Source organism: Dasypus novemcinctus, chromosome 24 (assembly GCF_030445035.2).
Source record: "Dasypus novemcinctus isolate mDasNov1 chromosome 24, mDasNov1.1.hap2, whole genome shotgun sequence".
Lineage (NCBI taxonomy): Eukaryota > Metazoa > Chordata > Mammalia > Cingulata > Dasypodidae > Dasypus > Dasypus novemcinctus.
This window is the reverse complement of record NC_080696.1, coordinates 40619993-40645341: the sequence shown is the minus strand read 5'-3', so window position 1 is coordinate 40645341 and position 25349 is coordinate 40619993. Positions and strand designations below refer to the sequence as shown.

General features: G+C 40.3%; 1 protein-coding gene across 1 annotated transcript in view; it reads left to right on the top strand.

Annotated features, from left to right (window-relative positions):
• The window catches only part of MROH8 (maestro heat like repeat family member 8), a 91725-nt gene that overhangs the window by 6459 nt on the left and 59917 nt on the right, over nucleotides 1-25349 (top strand). Inside the window, 2 exon segments of the mRNA XM_058287059.2 lie at nucleotides 8108-8229; nucleotides 10545-10690. Coding sequence (XP_058143042.1) covers nucleotides 8108-8229; nucleotides 10545-10690 — 268 coding nt within the window.

Here is a 25349-nt window from a genome sequence, read left to right as displayed (position 1 = left end):
GGAAGCCAGTCCTCAACCACAGCCACATCAGCTCCCTTGAGTTGGTTTTTTTTTCCAGAGATTTATTTCATTTATTTCTCTCCCCTTCTCCCGCCACCCACCCCATTATCTGTCTCTGCATCCATTCACTGTTTGTTCTTCTGTGTCTGCTTTCAATCCGGTCAGCAGCACTGGGAATCTGTGTCTCTTTTTCTTGTGTCATCTTGCTGCATCACCTTTCCATATGTGCAGTGCCACTCCAGGGTGGGCTGCACTTTTTTCACGCGGGGTGGCTGTCCTTGTGGGGTGCACTCCTTGTGCATGGGGCTCCCCTATGCGGGGGACACCCCTTCGTGGCACAGCACTCCTTGCGCGTATCAGCACTGCGTGTGGACCAGCTCACCACACAGGTCAGAAGGCCCTGGATTTGAACACTGGACCTCCCGTGTGGTAGGCGGACACTCTTATCAGTTGAGCCATATCCACTGCCCGATTTTTTTTTTTCTAGTGTACCAATTTCATTCCCTCCTCCTTTCTTTTTCTGTATATTTTTAGTTATTTTCTTAGTGGTAACTATGGAAATTACAGTTCAGATCTTAAATTTATAACAATCTAGTTTAGATCAATACCAAGTTAGCCTCAACAGCATACAAAAACTCTGCTCCTTTATAGCTCTGATGCCCCTCTATATGATGTTACTGTCACAAATTACATCTTGATATACTGTATGCCTATTAACATAGATTTAAAATTATTGTTTTATGCATTTGTCTTTTAAGTCATATAGGAACATAGAGGATTTACAGATCAAAAATTCAATGGTACTGACTTTTATATTTACCTTTGTAGTTATCTTTACCAAAGTTCTGTATTCATATGGCTTCAAGTTACTGTCTAGTATCCTTCATTTTAACCTGAAGCTCTCCCTTTAGCATTTCTTACACAGCAGTTCTACTAGCCATGAGCTCCTTCTGCTTTTGTTACCTGGGAATATCTTAATTTTTCCTACACTTGTGGAGGATACTTTTGCTGGATATAGAATTCTTGGTAGACAGATTGTTGTTTTTTCTTTCAGCACTTTAAATATGTCATCCTACTACCTTCTGTTTGTGTTGATTTCTGATGAGAAATTGACTGTTAATCTTATTGAGGATTACTAGTAAGTGATGAGTTTCTTCTCTCTTATTGCTTTCAAATTCTCTGTCTTTTGAAAGTTTTGTATCATTTGTCTTGATGTGGACCTCTGAGTTTATCCTACTTGGAATTTGTTGAGCAAATGGAGGTGTAGATTCATGTCTTTCATCAAATTTATGGAGTTTTTGGCCATTAATTCTTCAAATGTTCTTTCTCCTCCTTTTCTTCTGCTTCTGAGAATCCCATAATGTATATGTTAGTATGCTTAATTGTGTCCCACAGGTCCTTTAGGCTCCATTAATTTTTCTTTATTCTTTGTTCTTTCTGCCTCTTAGACTGGATAATTTCATTTCTCTTACATACAACTTCATTGGTTTGATTTTTTTCCAAGGTTGTTCTACTTAATATTGACTAAATGAAAAAAAGAAAATTTACAAAACATATATGAGGAAAAAGGAATCGTAATACAGTGAAAATGTGCATATGCCATCTTGTTTAAGAAGGGAAACTGGGAAAGCAGATGTGGCTCAACTGAGGGAGTGTCTGTCTACCATATGGAGGGTCCAGGGATCGATCCCCAAGGCCTCCTGACCCATGTGGTGAGCTGGCCCACGTGCAGTGCTGCTGCACGCAAGGAGTGCCGTGCCACACAGGGCCCACATACAAGGAATGCACCCCATAAGGAGAGCCGCCCCTTTAAAAAATTTTTTTAAAAAGCATAGCCCTCCCAGGAGTGGTGTTGCACACACAGAGAGCTGATGCAGCAAGATGATGCAACAAAGAATAGACACAGTTTCCCAGTACAGCTGGATAACATAAGCAGACGCAGAAAAACACACAGCAAATGACACAGAGAGCAGACAACAGGGGGGAAGGGAAGAGAAATAAATAAAATAAAATCTTTTTTTAAAAAAGAAGAAGGAACACTGTAATCTAAAGCTTCTTTAAAAGTTAAAATTAAAATTTTTAAAAAGGAACACTGTAATCTAAATCTTCTTTAAAAGTTAAAATATAATTTTTTTTAAAAAGAGCATAACCGTTACCTCTTTCTGGTTCTATTCATTCTATCCCCATCTCCCCTCCCTCAGAGATACTCATTCTGCAGGTTATAGTACTGTATATTTTATCACATATGTTTATAACTCCAAGCAGTGTTTATTTTTGCATGTCTTTAACTTCGTATACATGAAATTTACTATGTATTTTTTACTTTCTTTTTTCTCAGTATTGTTTATGAGATTTAGCTATATTGTTGTACATAATTAAAATTCATCCATTTTCACCTCTCTAGGGAACTCCATTGGATGAATATACCACAATTTAACCATTCTACTTTTTTTTTAGGAGGTCCTGGGGATTGGACCCAGGACTTTGTACATAAGAAGCAGGCACTCTAACTTTACCACTGAGCTACATCTGCTCCCCTAACTATTCTACTTTTGATAGACAATTTGGGTGCCTCCAGCTTTTTGCTATGATGAATAATACTATGATGAAGATTCTTACACATATTCCTCGTGCAAATTCCTAAGAGTTTCTCTGAAATACATTCCTATAGAGTAGAATAGTGAGTCCTAGTTTATAAACATCTTCAATTTTACCAGATAATGCCAAATTATTTCCAAAGTTATACCAATTTACACTGCCAAATCCAATTATAAGGATTTTGTTTGTGTCACATCCTTGTCGACTTTTGATATTGTCATTCATGCCAATATAAAAAGTTTTTCAACAATATATGAATTTTAAAACTAAATTTTTCTCTTAAAAATTCCACTCCAGATACTCGCTGTGAATTCCATAAGTTTTTCTGCACATATCCCAACATTTATGTATATTTATATACACAAGTAACATACTTATCTCTTTTGTCAAGGTGTTGTTCTGTTTTAACAAAATGGGGGTCATATTTTACCCACTGTTTGGTACCTTGCTTTTTCAGTCATTAATATATGTTAAACATTCAGTAAATATACATCTACTCAATAATCCATTCAACCAATATTCATTGAGCATCTACCATGTGCCAGGCACTATTCTAGACTCTTGGAATACATTCATAACAAAGCAGCTAAAGATCCCTCCCCTCATGTAGCCTACATTTCATCAGGAAGAAATAGATGATAAGCAATAAATATCATAAATAAATGAATAGTACATTAGAAGGTATTATGTGCTATGAAAAGAAGAAAAAGTAGGAAAGAGTAACGGGGATTGAGGGAAATGTGGAGGGTGTTCTACCTCAATCTCTTTTTAACAGCAGCATAGTACTTCTTACCTGTCCATTCTTTCCCTGTGAGGCTGGCAATGCTGGGTGCTGGAGATGCAGCCATTGACCTGGTAGACAAGGTTTCTCCTCTCATGGAGCTTTACAGTCTGATGAGAGACAGTCAATAAACAAACAAATTAACATGTTTATTATAGGTAATGGTTAAATTCTATAAAAAGAAAATTAAGAAAACTGTGGGACTGCCATGAGAAGAGGCTACTTAATCTATATTTTGATCAGTAAATACCTGTTGGGTAAAGTGACATTTGAACTTTCACTTGAATGATGTGACAGAGAAGTCCTGAAAAGTTATAAGGGACAAATGTTTAAAAATGAGAGAATAGGAAGTGCAAAGATTCCAGAGCAAGAGAATGCTTAGTTTCTGTTGGAGGAATAGAAAGAAGGTCAGTGTGGCTGGAACACTGTAAGTGAGGAGAGAGGGTAAAAGATGAATTGAGGTAGGGAGGCAAGGGTCAGATCATACAGGGACTTGATCACCATGAATAGGAATTTGGATTTCATTCTAATTGCTATTAGAGGATTTAAGTAGAGGGCTAGCCTACTCTAACTTACTTTTTTAAAAAGATCCTTCTGACTGCCATGTAGAGAATTGATTGAAGTTATAGAGCCAAGGATTGAAGTTACAGAGTTGGGAGGCTAAGGGCAGAAATGATGGTGACTTGGTATAGGAAGGTGGCAAAGGAGTTAGAATAACTATTTGGATGTACTATTTAATAAATGGTGTGAAAACTGTACCACATTTGAAAACCTGTAAATTTAGGATCCAATTTGATACCATATTCCAAAACTTAACTCCCAATTGATTAAAGACCTAAATGTGAAAGTAAATCTTGAAAATATTTAGAAAAAAATAAAGAGAAATTTTTATGTCTTTAAGGTAGGGAAGATAGAAAAAATACTAAAGATAAAAGACCACAGAGGGAAAGCAGACATGGCTCAACTGATAGAGAGTCCGCCTACTGTATGGAGGGCCCAGGGTTTGATCTTCAGGGCCTCCTGACAGTACGCTGGCCCACGCGCAGTGCTGCTGTGCTCAAGGAGTGCCATGCCACACAGAGGCACCCCCACATAGGGGTACCCCATGCTCAAGGAGTGTGCCCCGCAAGGAGAGCCACCCTGCGTGAAAAAAGTGCAGCCCGCCCAGGAGTGGTGCCCCACACATAGAGAGCTGACACAGCAAGATGATGCAACAAAAAAGAGACACAGTTTCCAGTGCTGCCAGATAATGCAAGCAGATGCAGAAGAACACACAGCAAATGGACACAGAGCAGACAATGGGGGGAAAGGGGAGAGAAATAAAATAAATCTTAAAAAAAAAAAAAAGACCACAGAGGAAGAGATAGGGAGGGCTGGTGGAGGAGCAGGTTTGGGATGATAATCCTGAATTGTGTTTTGGACATGATGAGGTTGAGTTGCCTGTTGAATATCCTAGGAGAAATGTAGACAAGGCAATTTAACCCTAAAACTCAGAGGAGGGATCAGAGATGGGATATTCATTCAGATTGACTCCAAATTTTCTGCTTCAAGAAACAATTTCATAAACATAGTTTGTGCAAGGATTTCTATAGTGAGTAATGTATTGATGAAGCCCAGTCTAAGGAATGAAAATAGAGACCAGAAACTCAGTAAATTTTCATTTGCCTCCTTAGCAAGAGGCCCAGGTACAATAGAACATGATGGCCAGACCTGGGACTATGACTTAAAGTACTTAAGTTGCTAGAGTCTTGGTAATTCCCTTTTCATTATATTTGTTTTCCTCTCTCTGTTTTACCACAATGCCAAACATTAAAATCCATAAAATGTAAATGAATGATGCAGCTGTGATTAGGGGAGCTCGAAAAAGGATATGCTGGGAAATCTTAATCTGCAGTCTGCTGGGTCCAGAAGAAAGCATTATAAACACAGACTTAGCAAAGAGTAAAGAATCTTGACACTCAGGGCGAGAACTGCATTCTCAGATAAGGCAGTCATAAGTGTAAATGTGCTTTACGTAGCCTTGCTGGAAAGCAATTAGACAATTCATATCAAAAACCTAAAATGCTTGTATCATTTTACTAAGTGCATTGAATTAAAATAAGACCAAAAGAAGCAATAAAGAAAAAAATTTTAAATAATATAGGTGGAAGCGGATGTGGTTCAAGTGATAGAGCTACCACCTACCATATAGGAGGACCTGGGTTTGATCCCTGGAGCATCTTGATGAAAAAGAAGAGAAAGTATGCCTGCATGGCAAGCCAGTGCCCCACACAAGTGAGTCACACAGCAAGATGATGACGTATCAGAAGAAAGACAAGGGGAGAGTCAAGGTGAAGCACAGCAGAAACCAGGAACTGAGGTGGTGCAATTGACAGGGAATCTCTCTCCCCATCAGAGGTCTCCAGAATAGAATCCCAATGAATCCCAGAGGAGAGAAAATGAGAAGACAACACAGACAGCAAAAATAGCAGGGCAGTAGGAGGGGAAGGAGGGAAATAAATAAGTAAATCTTTAAAAAAGATATTAATAATATAGGGACTTTTTTTTTTACACCATCTTGATGCCTCAGTATCTCTAAGGTCAATAATAACATAAGGGGCTCTGCATTGTCATGATATTAAACCCTATCCTTAGGTCCCTCAGTGACCTTCTCTGATACCTGCTTATACAAGATAAATAGCTTATCCCTCTCCTCTCCACATCTTACCTACGTTTGCACCCCGCTAAAAGTAAAATGCAAATTCCCCAAATCCCACACTTGTTTGACCAACTGCTACCACCCCATCCCTACGACATTATAAAGGCCTAGTCTCCAGGTCCATTGTGCATCTCTTGCTCCCTATCTACTTGGCTGAGCCTACACTCCTGTCATGTTACCTCATGTGACCCTGTGAGGTGTGTCCCTCCTCTCTGTCCTAGATTTTATAAGTACTAAAAATTTTTCTTTCTTGTATCTCTGGTGTCACTTGTCCTTGCCACAATTGATTATATAAAAAAGGTTTCAAAATACATAGTAATCCCACTTTTAGGAATCTAACCTAAACAATAATCTGAGATGTCGGTAGAGTTCTCTGCTTAAAATTATTTATCTGAGCATTTTTATAGTAACAAAATATGGAAAACAATTTAGTTGCTAAAAAATGGGGAATAAGGAAGCAGACTTGGCCCAGTGGATAGGGCGTCCATCTACCACGTGGGAGGTCAGCGGTTCAAACCCTGGGCCTCCTTGACCCGTGTGGAGCTGGCCCACATGCAGTGCTGATGCGCGCAAGGAGTGCCATGCCACACAGGGGTGTCCTCCGCATAGGGGTGCCCCACACGCAAGGAGTGTGCCCCGTAAGGAGACTCGCCCAGCGCAAAAGAAAGTGCAGCCTGCCCAAGAATGGCGCCACACACACGAAGAGCTGACGCAGCAAGATGACACAACAAAAAGAAACACAGATTCCTGTGCCGCTGACAACAACAGAAGCAGACAAAAAAAGAACATACAGCAAATGGACACAGAGAGTAGACAACTGGGGCAGGGCGGGGAAAAGGGAGAGAAATAAATAAGAAATAAATCCTTTTTTAAAAAAAGGAATAGTTAGTGAACTCATGGGGTATCTATGTGATGGAATATTTTGCAGACATTAAAAATAATTTTGGAGAACAGATATGGTTCAAGTGGTTGAGCACCTGCTTCCCATTTGGGTGGTCCCAGATTCAGAACCGGTCCCTCCTGAAAAAAAACCAAACAAATGAAACAACCAACAACCAACTCAAGAGAGCCTATGTGGCTCAGTAGTTGAGTGCATGGTTCAATACCAGGCCCTGGTACCTCAAATTTTTTAAAATGTTGTTTATGAAGAGATTATTGTGAAATGGGGAAGTGATTACTATGTAGTATTGAGTGAAAAAAGTGAGTTAGGAAGTTTTGTTAACAAGCTTCTTTTTATCTGAGATTGTTTATGTTAACAGTCTAAATGCCACATGTACACAAGTGGAAAGAATCAACGAAAATTTTGATGATAGTTATTGAATGGTGAAATGGTGGGTAATTTTTATAAACATGTCAACATTTCCAAATAGTCTACATTGACCAAGTACTACTTTTTAAAGAATCACATAAGCAATACCTAAATAGATTTTCTAAAAGAAATTCAGACATTCTCCACAGGGCAGAATTCCCCTGACCTGTTTCACTTTCCCTTCTCTCTCCCAAGTCACTCCTCTCTCTAGAGTTAACCACTGTTACCATTTTGGTGGGTCTCCTTTCAGCCTTTAACTCTGCATATATAGTTAGTATCACACTGAATGTATTGTTTTGCAACTTTTTCTTAGCCAAACATATATAGTGGCAATCTTTCCATGTCAATACTGATAGATCTGCCTCATTCCCATTTATGGCTGCAGGGTATTACACAATTCAGATGTATCAGAATTTTACTATTTCTATATAAATGTTTCCAAATTTTTCTCTAGTACAATATTGCTGCAGTATCATTACATTTATCTCCTTTTATATGCATGTGCAAGTATTTCTCCAGTAGCATTTCTTTTCAAATCAGAGGAAAAAAAGAAGGAAGTAAAAGAAGGTTCAGTCCTGGGACCTACTTCATATAAGAAAGAGAAAGCTGGCGAAGCAGACCTAGGCATGAGAAGTGAGCCTAGAGCAGAAAATAGGGAGAACTATTAAAGATCCTGGACAGAAATCATCTGTAATTGTTTTTATCCTCTTTTTATTCCTAGGATTTGTGGTCAGGAAGAAGTAGTGATTCCTTGCGTGTCTGATAATGACTCAGAAAGTGTGGATTTGCAGCTGAACAACTTAGAGGATGTTAAAAAAGACCCAAGTAGCCTTGAACTTACAGGTGAAAGGGGGAAAGAATTTTTTTTTTAAAGCTGTGAGGGGAAGCAGGAAGAGGGGAATCTCTTTTCATGTCAAGTCAAGTATATTTGTGGATGACCAGCCCTTGACTATTTTCACAATGAATTTGGTCCCTGACTTTGAGACTTTGGAATATGGTTGGCAAAATAAGATAGGATTCATTATTCTAGACATACAGGAATCTAAAATTGGTCCTGAAACAGTCTGGATAATCTGCAGCAAAGTCTAAGTGCTAGAGCAAGTCTAAGAAGGGAAAGATAGGGATGGGCTGACATAATGTGGGATATCGTCATGCAAAGTTGGGATCTGGATTGGCTGCAGAATTGTTAGCCTTCAGCTTGTTCTACAAATATGTATTTAGTACCAGGTTCTGGGAATAGTAGCAGTGAAGAGAACCAACACAGTCCCTGCCCTCAGAACTTACAGTGAAGTTCAGAAAAGAGACCAAAAAAAGTAAACAAAGTAAATAAAGTAATTATAATTTGTAATAAGCCCTATGAAAGAAATAAAAATGGATCTGAGACAAAAAATAAGGGAGATGGGACCCTACTTTAAACTGTTGCTGTCAAGGAACGCTTGTTCTGAGGCAGTGTTATTTAAACATAAAGGAGGCCTAAGTAATAAGAAGTAGAGGGAAAAGCATTCTAGAGAGATCGAACAGATTTTGCATGAGACAAGACTTTAGTGTGTTTGAGGAACTACATTGAGTCCTTTGTATATTCATTCAACAAATATTTATTGAAGCCCTACTGTACTGATAACAGCTATTGACTATATAACAGTGAATGGAGTAGACCCAGTCTACTTATAGACAAACAAGTGATTAGTTATCAGTGTAATAAGTGTAATGGTGTAGAGGGGGATATAGAGAAGTTTACTAGTGACTAGGAGGCAAATTACCCAAAATGGATGGAGAGGAGATTCAGGAAAGGTATCCTGGAGTTGAGAACCAAAGTAGGAGTGGGCATTTTTTTTTTTTAAATATTTATTTATTATTATTATTTTTAATTACAATTAAAAAAATATATGAGGTCCCATTCAACCCCACCGCCCCCGCCCCCCACTCCCCCCACAGCAACACTCTCTCCCATCATCGTGATACATCCATTGCACCTGGTAAGTTCATCTCTGAGCATCGGGGGTGGGCATTAACTAGGCAAAGGGAGGTCAGGAAGAGTTGGGGACAGAAAGAAGAATGCAGGCAAAAGAAACAGGCTGCTCAAAGATCAGAGGTGAACAAGAATATGGCTTTGGTTACTGCACTTAGTGGATGGAAAGAATGTGGCAGGGATGGGGCAGTTTGCACCAGGGGCTATAATTCAGGAGACCAAAAACAGTGCAAAAGTTGATCTCAGGTGATAGATATGTTAAGGAAGGAAAAGTAAAATAGTAAGATTGTTAACCCAATAGTATAAGCAATTTTGAATTGTGAAATAGAGGATACTTGAAAAGGAAAATGATGGCACTATAATCATTATCACTCAATGAGCAAAGGAATAATAAATATTTGCTCACACTTCCTTGATGCTAGCTCTGTATCAGCCAAATGATACAGGGTCTATTATCATCTCCATTTTGGAAATGAAAAAACAGGCCCAGAGAAGGTAAGGTTGTCATATCAGGTGGGAATGCCAGAAAGAAAAGAGCCTAGGCTGACTGACTGGAGCCCGTGCTCTTAATGAAAGCATGACCCAGATTGAGAAGGAGATAAGAAGGTACTTCCATCACTCACTGTAACCTGGTTAGTGAGAAGAGATGAAAATTAGCAAGGAGCTTTACTACATTTTAAGCTCTTGTCATCACCGTTATAGATTTTTGAGTTTGAATAATAGTATCTATCCTTTATTAAATACATACTATGTACCAGGTACTGGGCTGTCCTTTGCATGTATTGCCTCACTTATTTCTCAGAGTACCCTGAGGTGGGCACTGCCCCATTTTAGAGATAAGGAAACTAAGGCTCTAGGAGGCTCACTAACTTGATGAAGGTCACACAGCTAATAAGAGTTAAACCCACAATTCAAACTAGTCTCAAATTGAAGTTTAAAGTCTAATCCCTTAACACTTCTGCTACAGCTCATTCCTAAAGATTTTTGTAGCTTAAGAAAGCCTTAGAGAACATTGAATTTGTATTTGATAAAACTGAGACTCAGATAGGCAAAGGGACTTGGCCAGGTGAGAGGAAGTAGTAAAGGTAAGAACAGGACTTGTCTATCTTGATGTCCATTGATTCTCCCCATTAGGCATAGAACTTTGCACAGTGCAGAGGCATCATCCATTGTTTTTCTTTCGGTATAGACTCGGATATCTCTGACATCCCTGGACTCCCTCAGGAATCCCTCACAGATAGCTTCAGACACCTGATCCATCAGGGGCCCCTCAGCGAGGTCATCACCGAGAGGTTGATCAGATCCATCCAGGAGTTTTTTAATGGCGATGTACAGGTATGCACAAGTAATCTTTATGAGCTATGCAATTTATTCCTCCATTTTAACAAATATTTCAAACATTTATCAATTCTTTATTATGCAAATAATTTTGAGTTATAAAAATTTTAAAATTCATATAAAAACAAAGAAAACCATAGTAAAAATAAAATTGAATCTTTCCTAATCCCACTCTCCTCAGGTAACTATTGTTAACATTTGCTATATGTATTTTCAGACTTTTTTTTTCTGTGTATACAAATGCATATAAATAGACAAAAATAAATACCATACATGGTGGAAGAAAAAAATGTTCTAGGCCAGTAACTATAGATCTACACACCCTGCTTAATAGCTGCCAGTATTCCATTGTTTAGGTAAAACATTTAATTAATTCATTCTGTGAGTATATATAGAGAAGAACTTGTCTCCACCTGGGAGTAAGGGAAGGCACCTCTGAGGAAGTAACCTTAGAGGTCAGATCTGAAGAATGAATAGGGAAAACTGGGGGAAGTTAAAATGGAGGGGAGTGATCCAGAAGTAGGAAATGATATTTTAACAACCTTGTGGCAGAAAGGAGCACAGCATGTTTGAGGAAGTGAAAGAAACCAGTAGTATGACAGTGAATGAACCCTAACGTAAACTATGGGCTATAATTAATATAATAATATTGTTTTGTCCATTGTAACAAAGATACCACACTAATGCAAAATGTTAATAATAAGGAAAACTATTTGTGGGGGGGTATATGGGAACTCTGTACTTTATGATTTTTTTTTTTTTAAAGATTTATTTATTTAATTCCCCCCCTCCCCTGGTTGTCTGTTCTCTGTGTCTATTTGCTGCGTCTTGTTTCTTTTGTCTGCTTCTGTTGTCGTCAGCGGCACTTTGAAGTGTGGGCGGCACCATTCCTGGGCAGGCTGCACTTTCTTTTGCGCTGGGCAGCTCTCCTTACGGGGCGCACTCCTTGCGCGTGGGGCTCCTCTACGCGGGGGACACCCCTGCGTGGCAGGGCACTCCTTGTGCGCATCAGCACTGCGCATGGGCCAGCTCCACACGGGTCAAGGAGGCCCGGGGTTTGAACCGCGGACCTCCCATGTGGTAGACAGACGCCCTAACCGCTGGGCCAAGTCCGATTCCCTTTATGATTTTTTTATAGACCTACAACTACTCTTTAAACAAAATTTTTAAATATATGTATTATAGACCTACAACTACTGTTAAAACAAAAATTTCAAATATATGCATATATAAAAAAGAAAACACGGTTTGGCTTACACTAGGTCATATACTCCACCTTTGAATTTAGTGAAAGGAGTAGTTCACTGGAACCACATCCACACCTACTGAAAGTCAGGGGAATCTGAAATATGTATATGTTGTATATTCTTATCTCAAGAAAGGGGCAGTGGATGCTGAAAAGTAAAATAACCAACCAAGCAAGAAAGTGAAGCAGTACACACTTCTTGTATTTGGGGTCCAGGGAGTGGTAGTTTAGCCTGAGGCTTTTACCAATTATTATGTCTTTTCACATTCATTCTCCTAGGCATAACCAAGTATGCTTTTTGGTGGACTTTCTTTGCCTTTCCTTTTGACCCTATTGGGGTCTGTAACAGTTTAATATTTGTGAATTCCAAAAATATGTATTGATTATATCGTAATCTCTGGGCATGATACCCTTTGATTGAATTAAATTAGATCAAGATTAGGGCTTTAATTTGACCATATCTTTAGGGCATGACTCAGGGTTGAGTACCCCTTGGTGGGCTGATAGAAACATTCACTCACTCAAGAAGACACACAGAAGAAGATACGTGGAAGGAGAGAGAGAACTTTGTCAGTTTTGATGCCAGGGTCCTGAAGAGAACTGAGCCATTTGCCTGATAGTTTGCAAGTGAAGAGACCAGAGTCCTGAGCAGCTGAGAAGGCCCAGAAAGAAATGAGCCCTCCAGCCTACAGCTGAGATGGGAAGAAGCTGGGCCCATGGAGTTTTTTGTTTTGTTTTGTTTTTTTAAAGATTTATTTTTATTTATTTAATTCCCCTCCCCTCCCCCGGTTGTCTGTTTTCTGTGTCTTTTTGCTGCGTCTTGTTTCTTTGTCCGCTTCTGTTGTCGTCAGCGGCACTTTGAAGTGTGGGCGGAGCCATTCCTCGGCAGGCTGCTCCCTCCTTCGCGCTGGGCGGCTCTCCTTATGGGTGCACTCCTTGCGCGTGGGGCTCCCCTACGCGGGGGACACCCCTGTGTAGCAGGGCACTCCTTGCGCGCATCAGCACTGCGCATGGGCCAGCTCCACACGGGTCAAGGAGGCCCGGGGCTTGAACCGCAGACCTCCCATGTGGTAGACAGACGCCCTAACCACTGGGCCAAAGTCCGTTTCCCCATGGAGTTTTAAGAGGAAGAGGAAGGCTGAAGCCTCACAGAAATCAACCATCTGCTTCAACATGTGATAACAGACTGGTGAGAAAGTACCTCTTATAGTGCCTTTAGATGGATTCTCTAGGGCCTTGTAACTGTAAGCTTTTACACCAAATAAACACCCTTTATAAAAGCCAACAAGTTCTGGTACTTTGCATCAGCACCCCTTTTGGCTGACTAATACAGGGTCTGATCTGAACATTATTTCTCTGTGAGCACAATACCTGTCTTGCCAGGCACGGTACATGGTTGTACAAGACACTGTTCAGTCTACTGACTGTTTCCATTTTTTTTTTTTTTTAACCATTCTTACAATCTTTACACTTCATTTGACCACCAACAATGGCCAGGAAGAGGAGTTCTGAGGCAGCTGCCTGACTAACTTTGATAAACAGAATGTAACAAACCTTATTACAGAGTAAGGCGAGCACATTGGGGGCATACAATATGAAGCACAGACCTTGTTTTTCTTCCAGATTATGGTTGAATTGATTGTGATATATTTAGAACTCTTAGGATGCTTCTGGATTATCTATCTGTCTCAGGACCAGTGTCCTAATTTCCAAACAAAGAAAATTAAAATTGTCCACTAAGAAATTTGCTGAGCTTCTAATTTGGCTGTTAATCAAACCATCTAAAAATAAATGCGAGGGAAACGGACTTTGGCCCAGTGGTTAGGGCGTCCGTCTGAGGCCCGCGGTTCAAGCCCCGGGCCTCCTTGACCCGTGTGGAGCTGGCCCATGCGCAGTGCTGATGCGCGCAAGGAGTGCCCTGCTACACAGGGGTGTCCCCCTCGTAGGGGAGCCCCACGCGCAAGGAGTGCACCCATAAGGAGAGCCGCCCAGCGCGAAGGAGGGAGCAGCCTGCCGAGGAATGGCGCCGCCCACACTTCCCGTGCCGCTGACGACAACAGAAGCGGACAAAGAAACAAGACGCAGCAAAAAGACACAGAAAACAGACAACCGGGAGAGGGGAGGGGAATTAAAAAATAAATAAAAATAAATCTTTAAAAAAAATAAAAAAATAAAAAAAATAAAATAAAAATAAATGCGGCTTTAAATAAAAGACCAAAATGAATCACTGAAGAAAAATCCACATCTGTTCATCTGTTCCTGCCCAGAAGTCCAATTATACCATCTAATCACTCATCTATGCCCCTTTAAAGCTAGCATGGTTGTACTTGTTCTTTTTACTGAATTTATATGAAGCCTCTCTCCCTAGGAAAAAAAAGGAAGCCTGGTATATTTAAATTATCATGACAAAGGGGGAGAGAGGTAAAAGGTAAGGCTGAAGAGATAGGCCAGACCATGCTGGGCTTTCAAAACCAGGATAAGGATTTTGGTGACTTTATGCTAAGAACAATAAAATGAATAAGTTAGTACATAAGGAAATTAATATTTTAATTTACTTAATCCATACCCCAGTGTAAGTCATTTTGTTTCATTCCAGTTTTTTGTTAATTATAGTTCTTTGAGAAATATTCTTATATATATGTCTTTGTACACCATTCAGTCTAGGGTAAATTCCTAGATGTGGCATTGCTGAGTCAAAGTATATGCACCTGTTTTATGCTTTTAATGAATACTTTCAAATAACCCCCCAGGAATGTTATGTTGATTATACCTGCCCTGTTTTAATCAGCCAAAAGGGTGCTGGTGCAAAGTACCAGAACTCTGATGGCTTTTATAAAGGGTATTTATTTGGGGTAGAAGCTTAAAGTCACAAGGCCCTAAAGAGTCCAATTAAAGGTACGATAAGAGGTACTTTCTCATCCACAGTCTGTTGCCATGTGTTGATGCAAGATGGCGGGTGATGTCTGTGAGGTTTCAGCCTTCCTTCTTAAGACTCTGTGGTCCCAGCTTCTTCTGATCTCAGCTATAGGCTGGCATAAGGCTCATCTCTGTTCAGGTTTGTTTCTTACTGGGTTTGGCTGCTCTGTTCTTGTCACAAAGTTAGCTGTAGACTATCAGGCTCATCTCTCTTCCTGGGGCCTCTACCATGTAATGAGCTCTCTCTCTTCCTCTGTGTTCTCTGTGTGTCTACTTCCATGTGGGAGTCTCTTTATCAGCACACCAAGGGGGTACTCAACCCTGCACACCCTACTGATGTGGTCAAATCAAAGCCCTAATCAAACCAAATGGCCCTAATGATGTGGTCAAATCAAAGCCCTAATCTTGATTTAATGATGTAAAAGTGAAACCTCTGAGTCTAATACCATCTAATATGCCCAGAGGAGCAGACCAGTTTATAGCCACAATCCAATGTCTATTTTTAGAATTCATAAATAATACAAAACTGCCATACCTTTCATGATCCTTTTTATTTCTGTGGGGTCAGTTGTAAGTTCAGCCCTTTAATTTCTGATTAATTTATTTGTGTCTTCAGGTAAGGGTTTGTCTATTTTATTGATATCAAACAATAAGCTTTTGGTTTTGTTGATTTTCTCTATTTTTTGTTGCTGTTATTCTCAATTTCATTCTTTTCTGTTCTAATCTTTATTATTTCTTTCCTCCTGCTTGCTTTGGGAGTGGTTTGCTGCTCTTATTTCAGTTTCTCTAGTTGTTCAGTTAGATCTTTGATTTTAGCTTCTCTTTTTTAATATAGGCGTTTAGGGTTATAAATTTCCCTTTCAGCACTGCCTTCACTGTATCCCTTAAGTTTTGCTAAATTATGTTCTCATTTTCATTTGTCTCTATATATTTACTGATTTCACTTAATTTTTTTCTTTAATCCACTAATTATTTAGGAGTCTGTTGTTCAGCCTCTATACATTTCCAAATTCACCTCTTTCCTGTCTTTTATTGATTTCAAGTTTCATTCCATTATGATCTGAGAAGGTTCTTTGTATAATTTCAATCTTTTTATATTTATTGAGATCTGCATTGTGCCCTAACATGTGGTCTATCCTGGAGAAAGATCCACTTGAGAAGAATGTATAACCTGCTGAGTTTTGGTGCAATGTTCTGTATATGTGTTAGGTCTAGCTAGTTCGTCATATTGTTCAAATTCTCTTTTTCTTTGTTGATCTTCTCTTCAGTTTTTCTATCTAATGATGTGAGGGGTATGCTGAAGTCTCCAATGATTATTGTACAGATGTCTATTTCTCCCTTCATGTTTGCCAGAGTTTGCTTCATATGTTTTGGGGCACCCTGGTTAGGGTACGTAGATACTTAAAACTGTTATTTTTTCCTGGTAGTTTGTTGCTTCTATTAAATTATAATGGTCTTCTGTATCTCTTATAACTTTTTTCATTTAAAGTCTGGTTTGTCTGACATTAGTATAGCTACCCCTGCTTTTATTTGGTTACACTTTCCATTGAATATCTTTTTCCAACCTTTCTTTTCAGCCAATGTGTATCCCTGGGTCCAAGATGAATCTCTTGTAGGCAGCATATGGATGGCTCATGTTTGTTTGTTTTTATCTCTTCTTCCAGCCTATATCTTTTGATTGGGGAGTTTAATCCATGCACATTCAATGATATTACTATAAATGCATTATTTACTTCCACCATTTTATTCTTTGGTTATCATATGTCTTTTCTTATTTTCATCTGTCTTTTTACTCTTTTGTTTGTCCATTCTGCAATTCTAGTCTACTACACTCTCCTCCAAGCCTTTTTCTCCTATCTTTTTCTTTCGGGTTGTAAGGCTACCTTTAATATATCCTGCAAAGTTGGATTCTTTTTTACTAACTCTTAGATTCTGTTTGCGCGTGGATATTTTAAACTCATCTTCATGTTTGAAGGACAGTTTTGCTGGATAAGAATTCTCGGCTGGCAGTTTTTCTTTTTCAGTATCCTAACTGTATCATGCCACTATCTTCTTGTCTCCATGGTTTCTTTTTTTTAAGATTTATTTTATTTATTTCTCTCCCCTCCCCCCCATTGTCTGATCTCTGTGTCCATTCACTGTGTGTTCTGCATCTGCTTGCATTATCAGGCATCACTGGGAAACTATCTCTTTTGTTGCGTCATCTTGCTGTATCAGCTCTGTGTGTGTGCAGTGCTACTCTTGGGTAGGCTGCACTTTTTTTTTCACATGGGGCAGCTCTCCTTGTGGGGCGCACTCCTTGCACATGGGGCTTCCCTATGCGGGGGCACCCCTGCGTGGCACAGCACTCCTTGCGCATGGCAGCACTGTGCATGGGCCAGCTTACCACACAGGTCAGGAGACCCTGGGGATCGAACCCTGGGCCCTCCATATGGTAGGCAGACACACTATCTGTTGAGCCACTTCTTCTTCCCCCTCCATGATTTCTGATGAGAAATCTACACTAAGTCTTACTGGGCATCCCTTGTATGTGATGATTTGCCTCCTCCTTGCTGCTCTCAGAATTCTCACTTTATCTTTGACATTTGACCTTCTGAGTAGTATGTGTCTTGGAGTAGATCTGTTCATTTTTTTTTTTTTTTCTTAAAGATTTATTTATTTATTTAATTTTCCCCCTCCCCTGGTTGTCTGTTCTTGGTGTCTATTTGCTGCGTCTTGTTTCTTTGTCGCTTCTGTTGTCGTCAGCGGCACGGGAAGTGTGGGCGGCGCCATTCCTGGGCAGGCTGCTCTTTCTTTTCACGCTGGGCGGCTTTCCTCACGGGCGCAATCCTTGCGCGTGGGGCTCCCCCACGCGGGGGACACCCTTGCATGGCACGGCACTCCTTGCGCGCATCAGCACTGCGCATGGCCAGCTCCACACGGCTCAAGGAGGACCGGGGTTTGAACCGCGGACCTCCCATATGGTAGACGGACACCCTAACCACTGGGCCAAAGTCCGTTTCCCAGATCTGTTCATATTTATTCTGATTGGGATATGCTGTGTTTCTTGGACATGTAAATTCATTTCTTCCATGAAAGTTGGCAAATTTTCAGCCTCGAATTATTTCCTCAAATACTCTTTCTGCCCCTTTTCCCTTCTCTTTTCCTTCTGGAACTCCCATGACACGTATGTTGTTGCATTACATGTTGTCATTCAACTCTCTGAGCCTCTGCTCTATTTTTTTCCATTTTTTCTCTTTGTTTTTTCTCTCTTCAATTTCAGCTATTCTGTCTTCTGTCACTTATTCTTTCTTCTGTAATTTTGAGTCTGTTCCTCTAATGTTTTTTTTTAAAGATTTATTTGTTTATTTATTTCTCTCTCCTTCTCCCCCCACCCCCCCCCCCCCCCGCCCTGGTTGTCTGTACTCTGTGTCTATTTGCTGTGTCTTCTTCTTTGTCTGCTTCTGTTGTGGTCAGCGGCATGGGAATCTGTGTTTCTTTTTTGTTGTTGTTGTGTCTTCTTGTTGTGTCAGCTCTCTGTGTGTGCGGTGCCATTCCTGGGCAGGCTGCACTTTCTTTCGCACTGGGCAGCTCTCCTTATGGGGTGCACTCCTTGTGCGTGGGACTCCCCTACGCAGGGGACACCCCTGTGTGGCACGGCACTCCTTGCACACATCAGCACTGCACATGGGCCAGCTCCACATGGGTCAAGGAGGCCCGGGGTTTGAACCACGGACTTCCCATGTGGTAGACGGAGGTCCTAACCACTGGGCCAAGTCTGCTTTCCCCTCTAATGTTTTTTGTCTCACCTATCATGTCTTTCATTTCCATGAGCTCTGTTACTTTAATTTAAGGTTTTTAATTCTTTGTGCTGACTTAGTTTCTTCTTCTTCTTCTTTTTTCATTTATTATTTTTATTCCACCACACACCCCCTCTGAGATGGCTCCCTCATCTGTCTGCTCATTGTCTGCTCGTCTTCTTTAGGAGTCACAGGGAACCAAACCTGGGACCTCCCATGTGGGAGGTGAGTGCCCAAACACTTGAGCCACTTCTCCCTGCTGGCTGCATCATCTGCTCATTGTGGTGTCTGCTGGTTGTGGCATCTTACTAGTTGCAGCATCTGCTCATTGCAGAGTCTGCCTGTGTTCTTTAGGAGGCACCAGGAACCAATCATGGGACCTTCCATGTGGGAGGCAGTTGTCCAATTGCTTGAGCCACATCTGCTCCCCTGGTTTCTTATTAATGTCCTTTATTTCTTTAGCCATATTGTCTTTCAACTCATTAATTTGATTTTGGAAATTTACATGCTTCTTGCTGATTCATCTCCTCAAATCTGGAGTCTCTCTTGGGGCTTTGATATATTCCTTTGCTTGGCCATTTCTTCCATTTTCTTATTATGACTTGTAATTTTCTGCTGGTATCTGGGCATCTGATTATGATGGTGAGTTTACTCAGATACTCAACTTCTCTTTCTTTTGTTGGGATTTAATGGTGGGAGGCTGTATATTACTGCTCTTTTCTGTTTTTGGTTCAACCTGTTCTAGGTCTTTAGGATTGTCCCTGTTAGTTGCACTAATCTGGGCACTGGACCCAATAATGTGTTTCAGATCTACTTCCAAGCACCTTGGGGAGGGAGACTGTAAAGACTGGAAAAAGCCTCAATTACTTTAAATTTCCTCACATGCAGTTCCTTGGTTTGCCAGAAGATGTTCTATGGCAGCCCTCTCGTTCAAAGCCCAGACTGACTGTGTTTGCTGCAACAGGGACCCACTCCATCAATGTGATACTAGATCCTGCCTGGAGTTAAAGACCTAGTAATTCAGACTTTCTCAGAGGCAGTTCTCAAACCTTTTCTGGCAGTTCCCTCTCTTTTCCTGGATGTGTCTTGAAGTAGGTCTATTCAGGTTTATTCTGTTTGGGGTATGGGGGGCTTTTTGGACATGTAGGTTCATTTCTTTAATGAGAGTTGGGAAATTTTCAGCTATTATTTCTTCAAATACTCTTTCTGCCTCTTTTCCCTTCTCTTCTCCTTCTGCAACTCCCATGAAACATGTTCCTGCATTTGTTGTTGTGATTCAGTTCCCTGAGCCTCTGCCCATTTTTGTTCCATTCTTTTCGATCTTGAATTTCAGCTATTCTGCCTTCAATATCACTTATTCTTTTTCTATCGTTTTGAGCCTGCTGATTTATGCCTCTAATGTATTTTTGTTTGTTTGTTTTATTTATTTCTCTCTCCTTCCCCTCTGCCCCCTAGTTGTCTGCTTTCTGTGTCCATTCGCTGTGTGTTCTTCTGTGTCCGCTTGGATTCTTCTCAGTGGCACCCGGAATCTGTGTCTTGTTTTGCTGCGTTTTCTTGCTGTGTCAGCTCTCCTTGTGTGTGGTGCCATTCCTGGGCAGGCTGCACTTTTTTCTCACTGGGCGGCTCTCCTTATGGGGCACACTTCTTGCATGTGGGGCTTCCCTACACAAGGGCTCAGCTCCTTGAGCACATCAGCACTGTGCATGGGCCAGCTCACCACACAGGTAAGGAGGCCCTGGGTTTGAACCTTGAACCTCCCATGTGGTAGATGGACACCCTATCTGTTGGGCCAAATCCACTTCCCATAATATGTTTTTTCTGTTTAACTTTATTTTGTACATTTAATTGAAAATATAAACAATTTAAAAACAGTTGAATAAAAATATACATTTCTCAATTAAATGTACTGGATTCATATAAATTTTTTCTAAATCATACAATATGTTACACAATAGATTTGGTTCATAGTAGTGCAATCATACAGTATTTGTCCTTTTGTGTCTGGCTTGCTTCACTCAACATAATGTCCTCCAGTTCATCTGTGTTTTCATATGCATTATGACTTCATTTCTTCTTACAGCTGCATAATATTACATCACGTGAATACACCATAGTTTGTTTATCCATTCATCGGCTGATAGATACCTGGGTTGTTTCCAACTTTTGGCAATCGTGAATAATGCCACTATGAACATCAGTGTGCAGATATCTGTTTGTGTCACTGCTCTCAGTTCTTCTGAATATATCCCCAGTATTGGTATTGCAGAGTCATGTGGCAAGTCTATATTCAACTTCTTTAGCAATGTCTTAGCAGTCCTCCATAGTGGCTGTACCATTTTCCATTCCTGCCAACAATGAATAAGTGTTGCTAACTCTCCATACCCTCTCCAATGTTTATAGTTCTCTGTCTTTTTTATTAAGATTTATTTATTTATTTATTTCTCTCCCCTCCCCCCCACCCCAGTTGTCCGGTTTTTGTGTCCATTCGCTGTGTGTTCTTCTGTGTCTCTTTTTTTGTTGTTGTAGCATCATCTTGCTGCATCAGCTCTCCATGTGTGCGGTGCCATTCCTGGGCAGGCTGGACTTTACATCACACTGGGCAACTCTCCTTATGGGGCACACTCCTTGCACGTGGGGCTCCCCTATGCCAGGGACACACCTGCATGGCAGGGCACTCCTTGTGCACATCAGCACTGTGCGTGGGCCAGCTCCACACAGGCCAAGGAGGCCCTGGGTTTGAACCGTGGACTTCTCATGTGGTATGTGGACTCTCTATCCATTGAGCCAAGTCCGCTTCCCTCTCTGTTATTTTATTTTATTTTATAAAGATTTATTTATTTATTTATTTCTCTCCCTTTCCCCCCCCGCCCCGGTTGTCTGTTCTTTGTGTCTATTTGCTGCATCTTCTTTGTCCACTTCTGTTGTTGTGAGCGGCATGGGAATCGGTGTTTCTTTTTGTTGCATCATCTTGTTGTGTCAGTTCTCCGTGTGTGGGGCACCATTCCTGGGCAGGCTGCACTTTTCTTTCGTGCTGGGTGGTTCTCCTTACGGGGCGCACTCCTTGCGCGTGGGACTCCCCTACGTGGGGGACACCCCTGCATGGCACGGCACTCCTTGCGTGCATCAGCACTGTGCATGGGCCAGCTCCACACGGGTCAAGGAGGTGTGGGGTTTGAACTACGGACCTCCCATGTGGTAGACGGATGCCCTAACCACTGGGCCAAGTCTGCCGCCCTCTCTCTGTTATTTTAATAGTGGCCATGGAGAGCTGACACAACAAGATGATGCAACAAAAAGAAACACAGATTCCCCTGCTGCTGACAACAACAGAAGTGGACAAAAAAAGAACACACAGCAAATGGACACAGAGAACAGACATCTGGGATAGGGAAGGGGAGAGAAATAAATGAAAATAAATCTTAAAAAAAAAAATAGTGGCTATTCTGATAGGTGTGAAATTATATCTCATTATAATTTAGATTTGCATTTCCCTAATCATTAGTGATGTTGAACATTTTTTCATGTGTTTGTTGCCATTTATATTTATTTGGACAAATATCTATTCCAGTCTTTTGTCCATTTTTAATCAAGTCGTTTGTCTCTTTATTGTTGTTTTGTAATATCTCTTTATATATCCTGGATATTAAGTCCTTATTGGACATGTGATTTCCAAATGTTTTCTCCCATTGGGTCAGCTGCCTTTTTATTCTTTTGATAAAGTCCAGTGAGTGCAAAAGTGTTTAATTTTGAGGAGGTCCCATTTATCTATTTTTTCTTTTGCTGTGCATGCTTTGTGCGTAAGGTTCAAGAAACCACCACCTACTACAAGGTTTTAAAGATGTTTCCCTACATTTTCTTCTAGTAGTTTTATGGTCCTGGCTTTTATATTTAGGTCTTTGATCCGTTTTGAGTTGATTCTTGTATAGAGTGAGATTGGCATCCTCTTTCATTCTTTTGGTTGTAGATAGCCAGTTCTCCCAGCACCATTTGTTGAAGAGACTGTTTTGTCTCGTGGTAGGTTTTACGGGCTTGGTAGATTTGTCAAAAACCAGTTTACAATATAGGTGAGGGTTTATTTCTGGCCCCTCAATTCTAGTTCACTGGTTGATGTGCCTTTCTTTAAGCCAATACCATGCTGTTTTGACAACTGTAGCTTTGTAATGTTTCAAGGTCAGGCTGTGAAATTCCTGGCATATCACTCTTCTTTTATAGACTGTTTTTGGATATTCAGGTGCACTTTCCCTTCACAATGAATTTGGTAATTACCTTTTCTAATTCTGTAAAATAGGTTGCTAGAATTTTGATTGGTTTTACGAACCAGTAAATCACTTTGAGTAAGACTGACATCTTCACAATATTTATTCTTCCAATCTATGAACACAGAATGTCTTCCAATTTGTCTTTTTTTAAAAATTTATTTTAGCATTGTTTTATAGTGTTCTGCATATAAATCTTGCACTTCTTTGGCAAAACTGATTCCTAGGTATTTGAGTCTTTTTGTTGCTATTGTAAATGGAATTATCCTCCTGATTTCCTCCTCAGTTTGTTCAGTACTAATGTACAAAAACATTACTCATTTTAGTGTGTTGCTGTTGTATCCTGCCACTTTGCTGAACTCATTTATTTGCTCAAGTAGCTTTGTTGTGGATATTTCAGAATTTTCTAAGTGCAGGATCATGTCATGCCCCAACAGTGAGAAATTTACTTCCTCTTTTCCTATTAGGATGCCCTTAATTTTTTTCTTGTCTAATTACCCTAGCTAGAATTTCTAGCACAATATTGAATAACAATGGTCATAGTGGTCATCCTCCATTTAGAGGGAAAGCTTTTGACCTTTCCCCATTGAGTATGATGTTGGCTGTGGGTTTTTCATATATTCCTTTTATCATATTGAAGGATTTTCCTTCTATTCCCATCCTTTGAAGTGTTTTTACCAAAAAAAGGATACTAGTTTTTTAAAATGCCTTTTCTACATCAAAAGAGATGATAATGTAACTTTTTTTCCTTCAATTTGTTAATGTAGTATATTACATTGATTGATTTTCTTATGTTCAACCAGCCTTGCATACCAGGAATAAATTCTGCTTGGTTGTGATGTATAAGTCTTTTGATATGCTGTTTGATTCAGTTGTAAGTATGTTGTTGAGAATATTTATGTCTATGTTCATTAGAGAGATTGGTCTGTGATTTTCTTTTCTTGTAGTATCTTTATCTGGCTTTCATATTTGCCTGATGGTAGCTTCATAAAGTGTGTTGGGTAATTTTTCCCTCCTCTTCAATTTTTTGAAAGAGTTTAAACAGGATTGGTATACATTCTTCTTGAAACACTTGGTAGAATTCACCTGTGAAACCATCTGGTCCTGGACTTTTCTTTGCTGGGAGATTTTTTATGATGGATTCAATCTCTTTAAATGTGATTGGTTTGTTAAGTTGTTATATTTCTTGTAGCATCAGTGTAGGCTGTTTGTGCATTTCTGGGTATTTGTCCATTTCATCTAGTTGTCTAGTTTGTTAGCATACCATTTCTCATAATATCCTCTTTTTTTTTTAAGATTTATTTTTTATTTCTCTCCCCTCTGCACCCCTCCCCCCAGTTGTCTACTTTCTGTGTCCATTTGCTGTGTGTTCTTCTGTGACTGCTTCTATCCTTATCAGCAGGACCAGGAGTCTGTGTTTCTTTTTGTTGTGTCATCTTGCTTTGTCAGTTCTTCATGTGTGCAGTGCCATTCTTGGGCAGGCTGCACTTTCTTTCATGCTGGGTGGCTCTCCTTACAGGGTGCACTCCTTGCACGTGGGGCTCCTCTATGCGGGGGACACCCCTGTGTGACATGGCACTCCTTGAGCACATCAGCACTGCGCATGGGCCAGCTCCACACAGGTCAAGGAGGCCCAGGGTTTGAACCGTGGACCTCCCATGTGGTAGGCGGACGCCCTATCCATTGGGCCAAGTCCACTTCCCATTATATCCTCTTATTCTTATTATTTTTGTGGGGTCATTCATAACTTCCCCCCTTTCATTTCTGATTGTATTTATTTGTATCTTCTCTCTTTTTTTCTTTGTTAGTATAACTACGGTTTTGTCAATTTTATTAATCTTCTCAAAGAACCAGCTTTTGATTTTGTTGATATTCTCTATTGGGTTTTTTTGTTCTCAATTTCATTTATTTCTGCCCTAATCTTTATTTTTTTCTTCTGCTTGCTTTGGGATTAGTTTACTGTTCTTCTAGTTTCTCTAGTTAAATCTTTGCGTTTAACTCTTCTTCTTTTTTTAAAAAAGATTTATTTTTTATTTATTTCTCTCCCCTTCTCCCCCATTGTCTGCTATCTGTGTCCATTTGCTGTGTGTTCTTCTGTATCCACTTGCATTATCAGGCAGCACTGGGAATCTGCATGTCTCTTTCTTTTTTTTTTAAAGATTTATTTTTTATTTATTTCTCTCCTTCCCCACCCCAGGTCTACTCTCTTCACTGTACGTTCTTCTGTGTCCACTTGCATTCTTGTGAGCGGCACCAGGCATCTGTGTCTCTTTTTGTTGCATCATCTTGCTGCGTCAGCTCTCTCTATGTGCGGCACCATTCCTGGGCAAGCTGCACTTTTTTTTTTCGCGTGGGGTGGCTCTCCTTAAAGGGGACATTCCTTGTGTGTGGGGCTCCCCTACGTGGGGAACACCCCTGCATGGCATGGCACTCCTTGTTTGCATCAGCACTGTGCATGG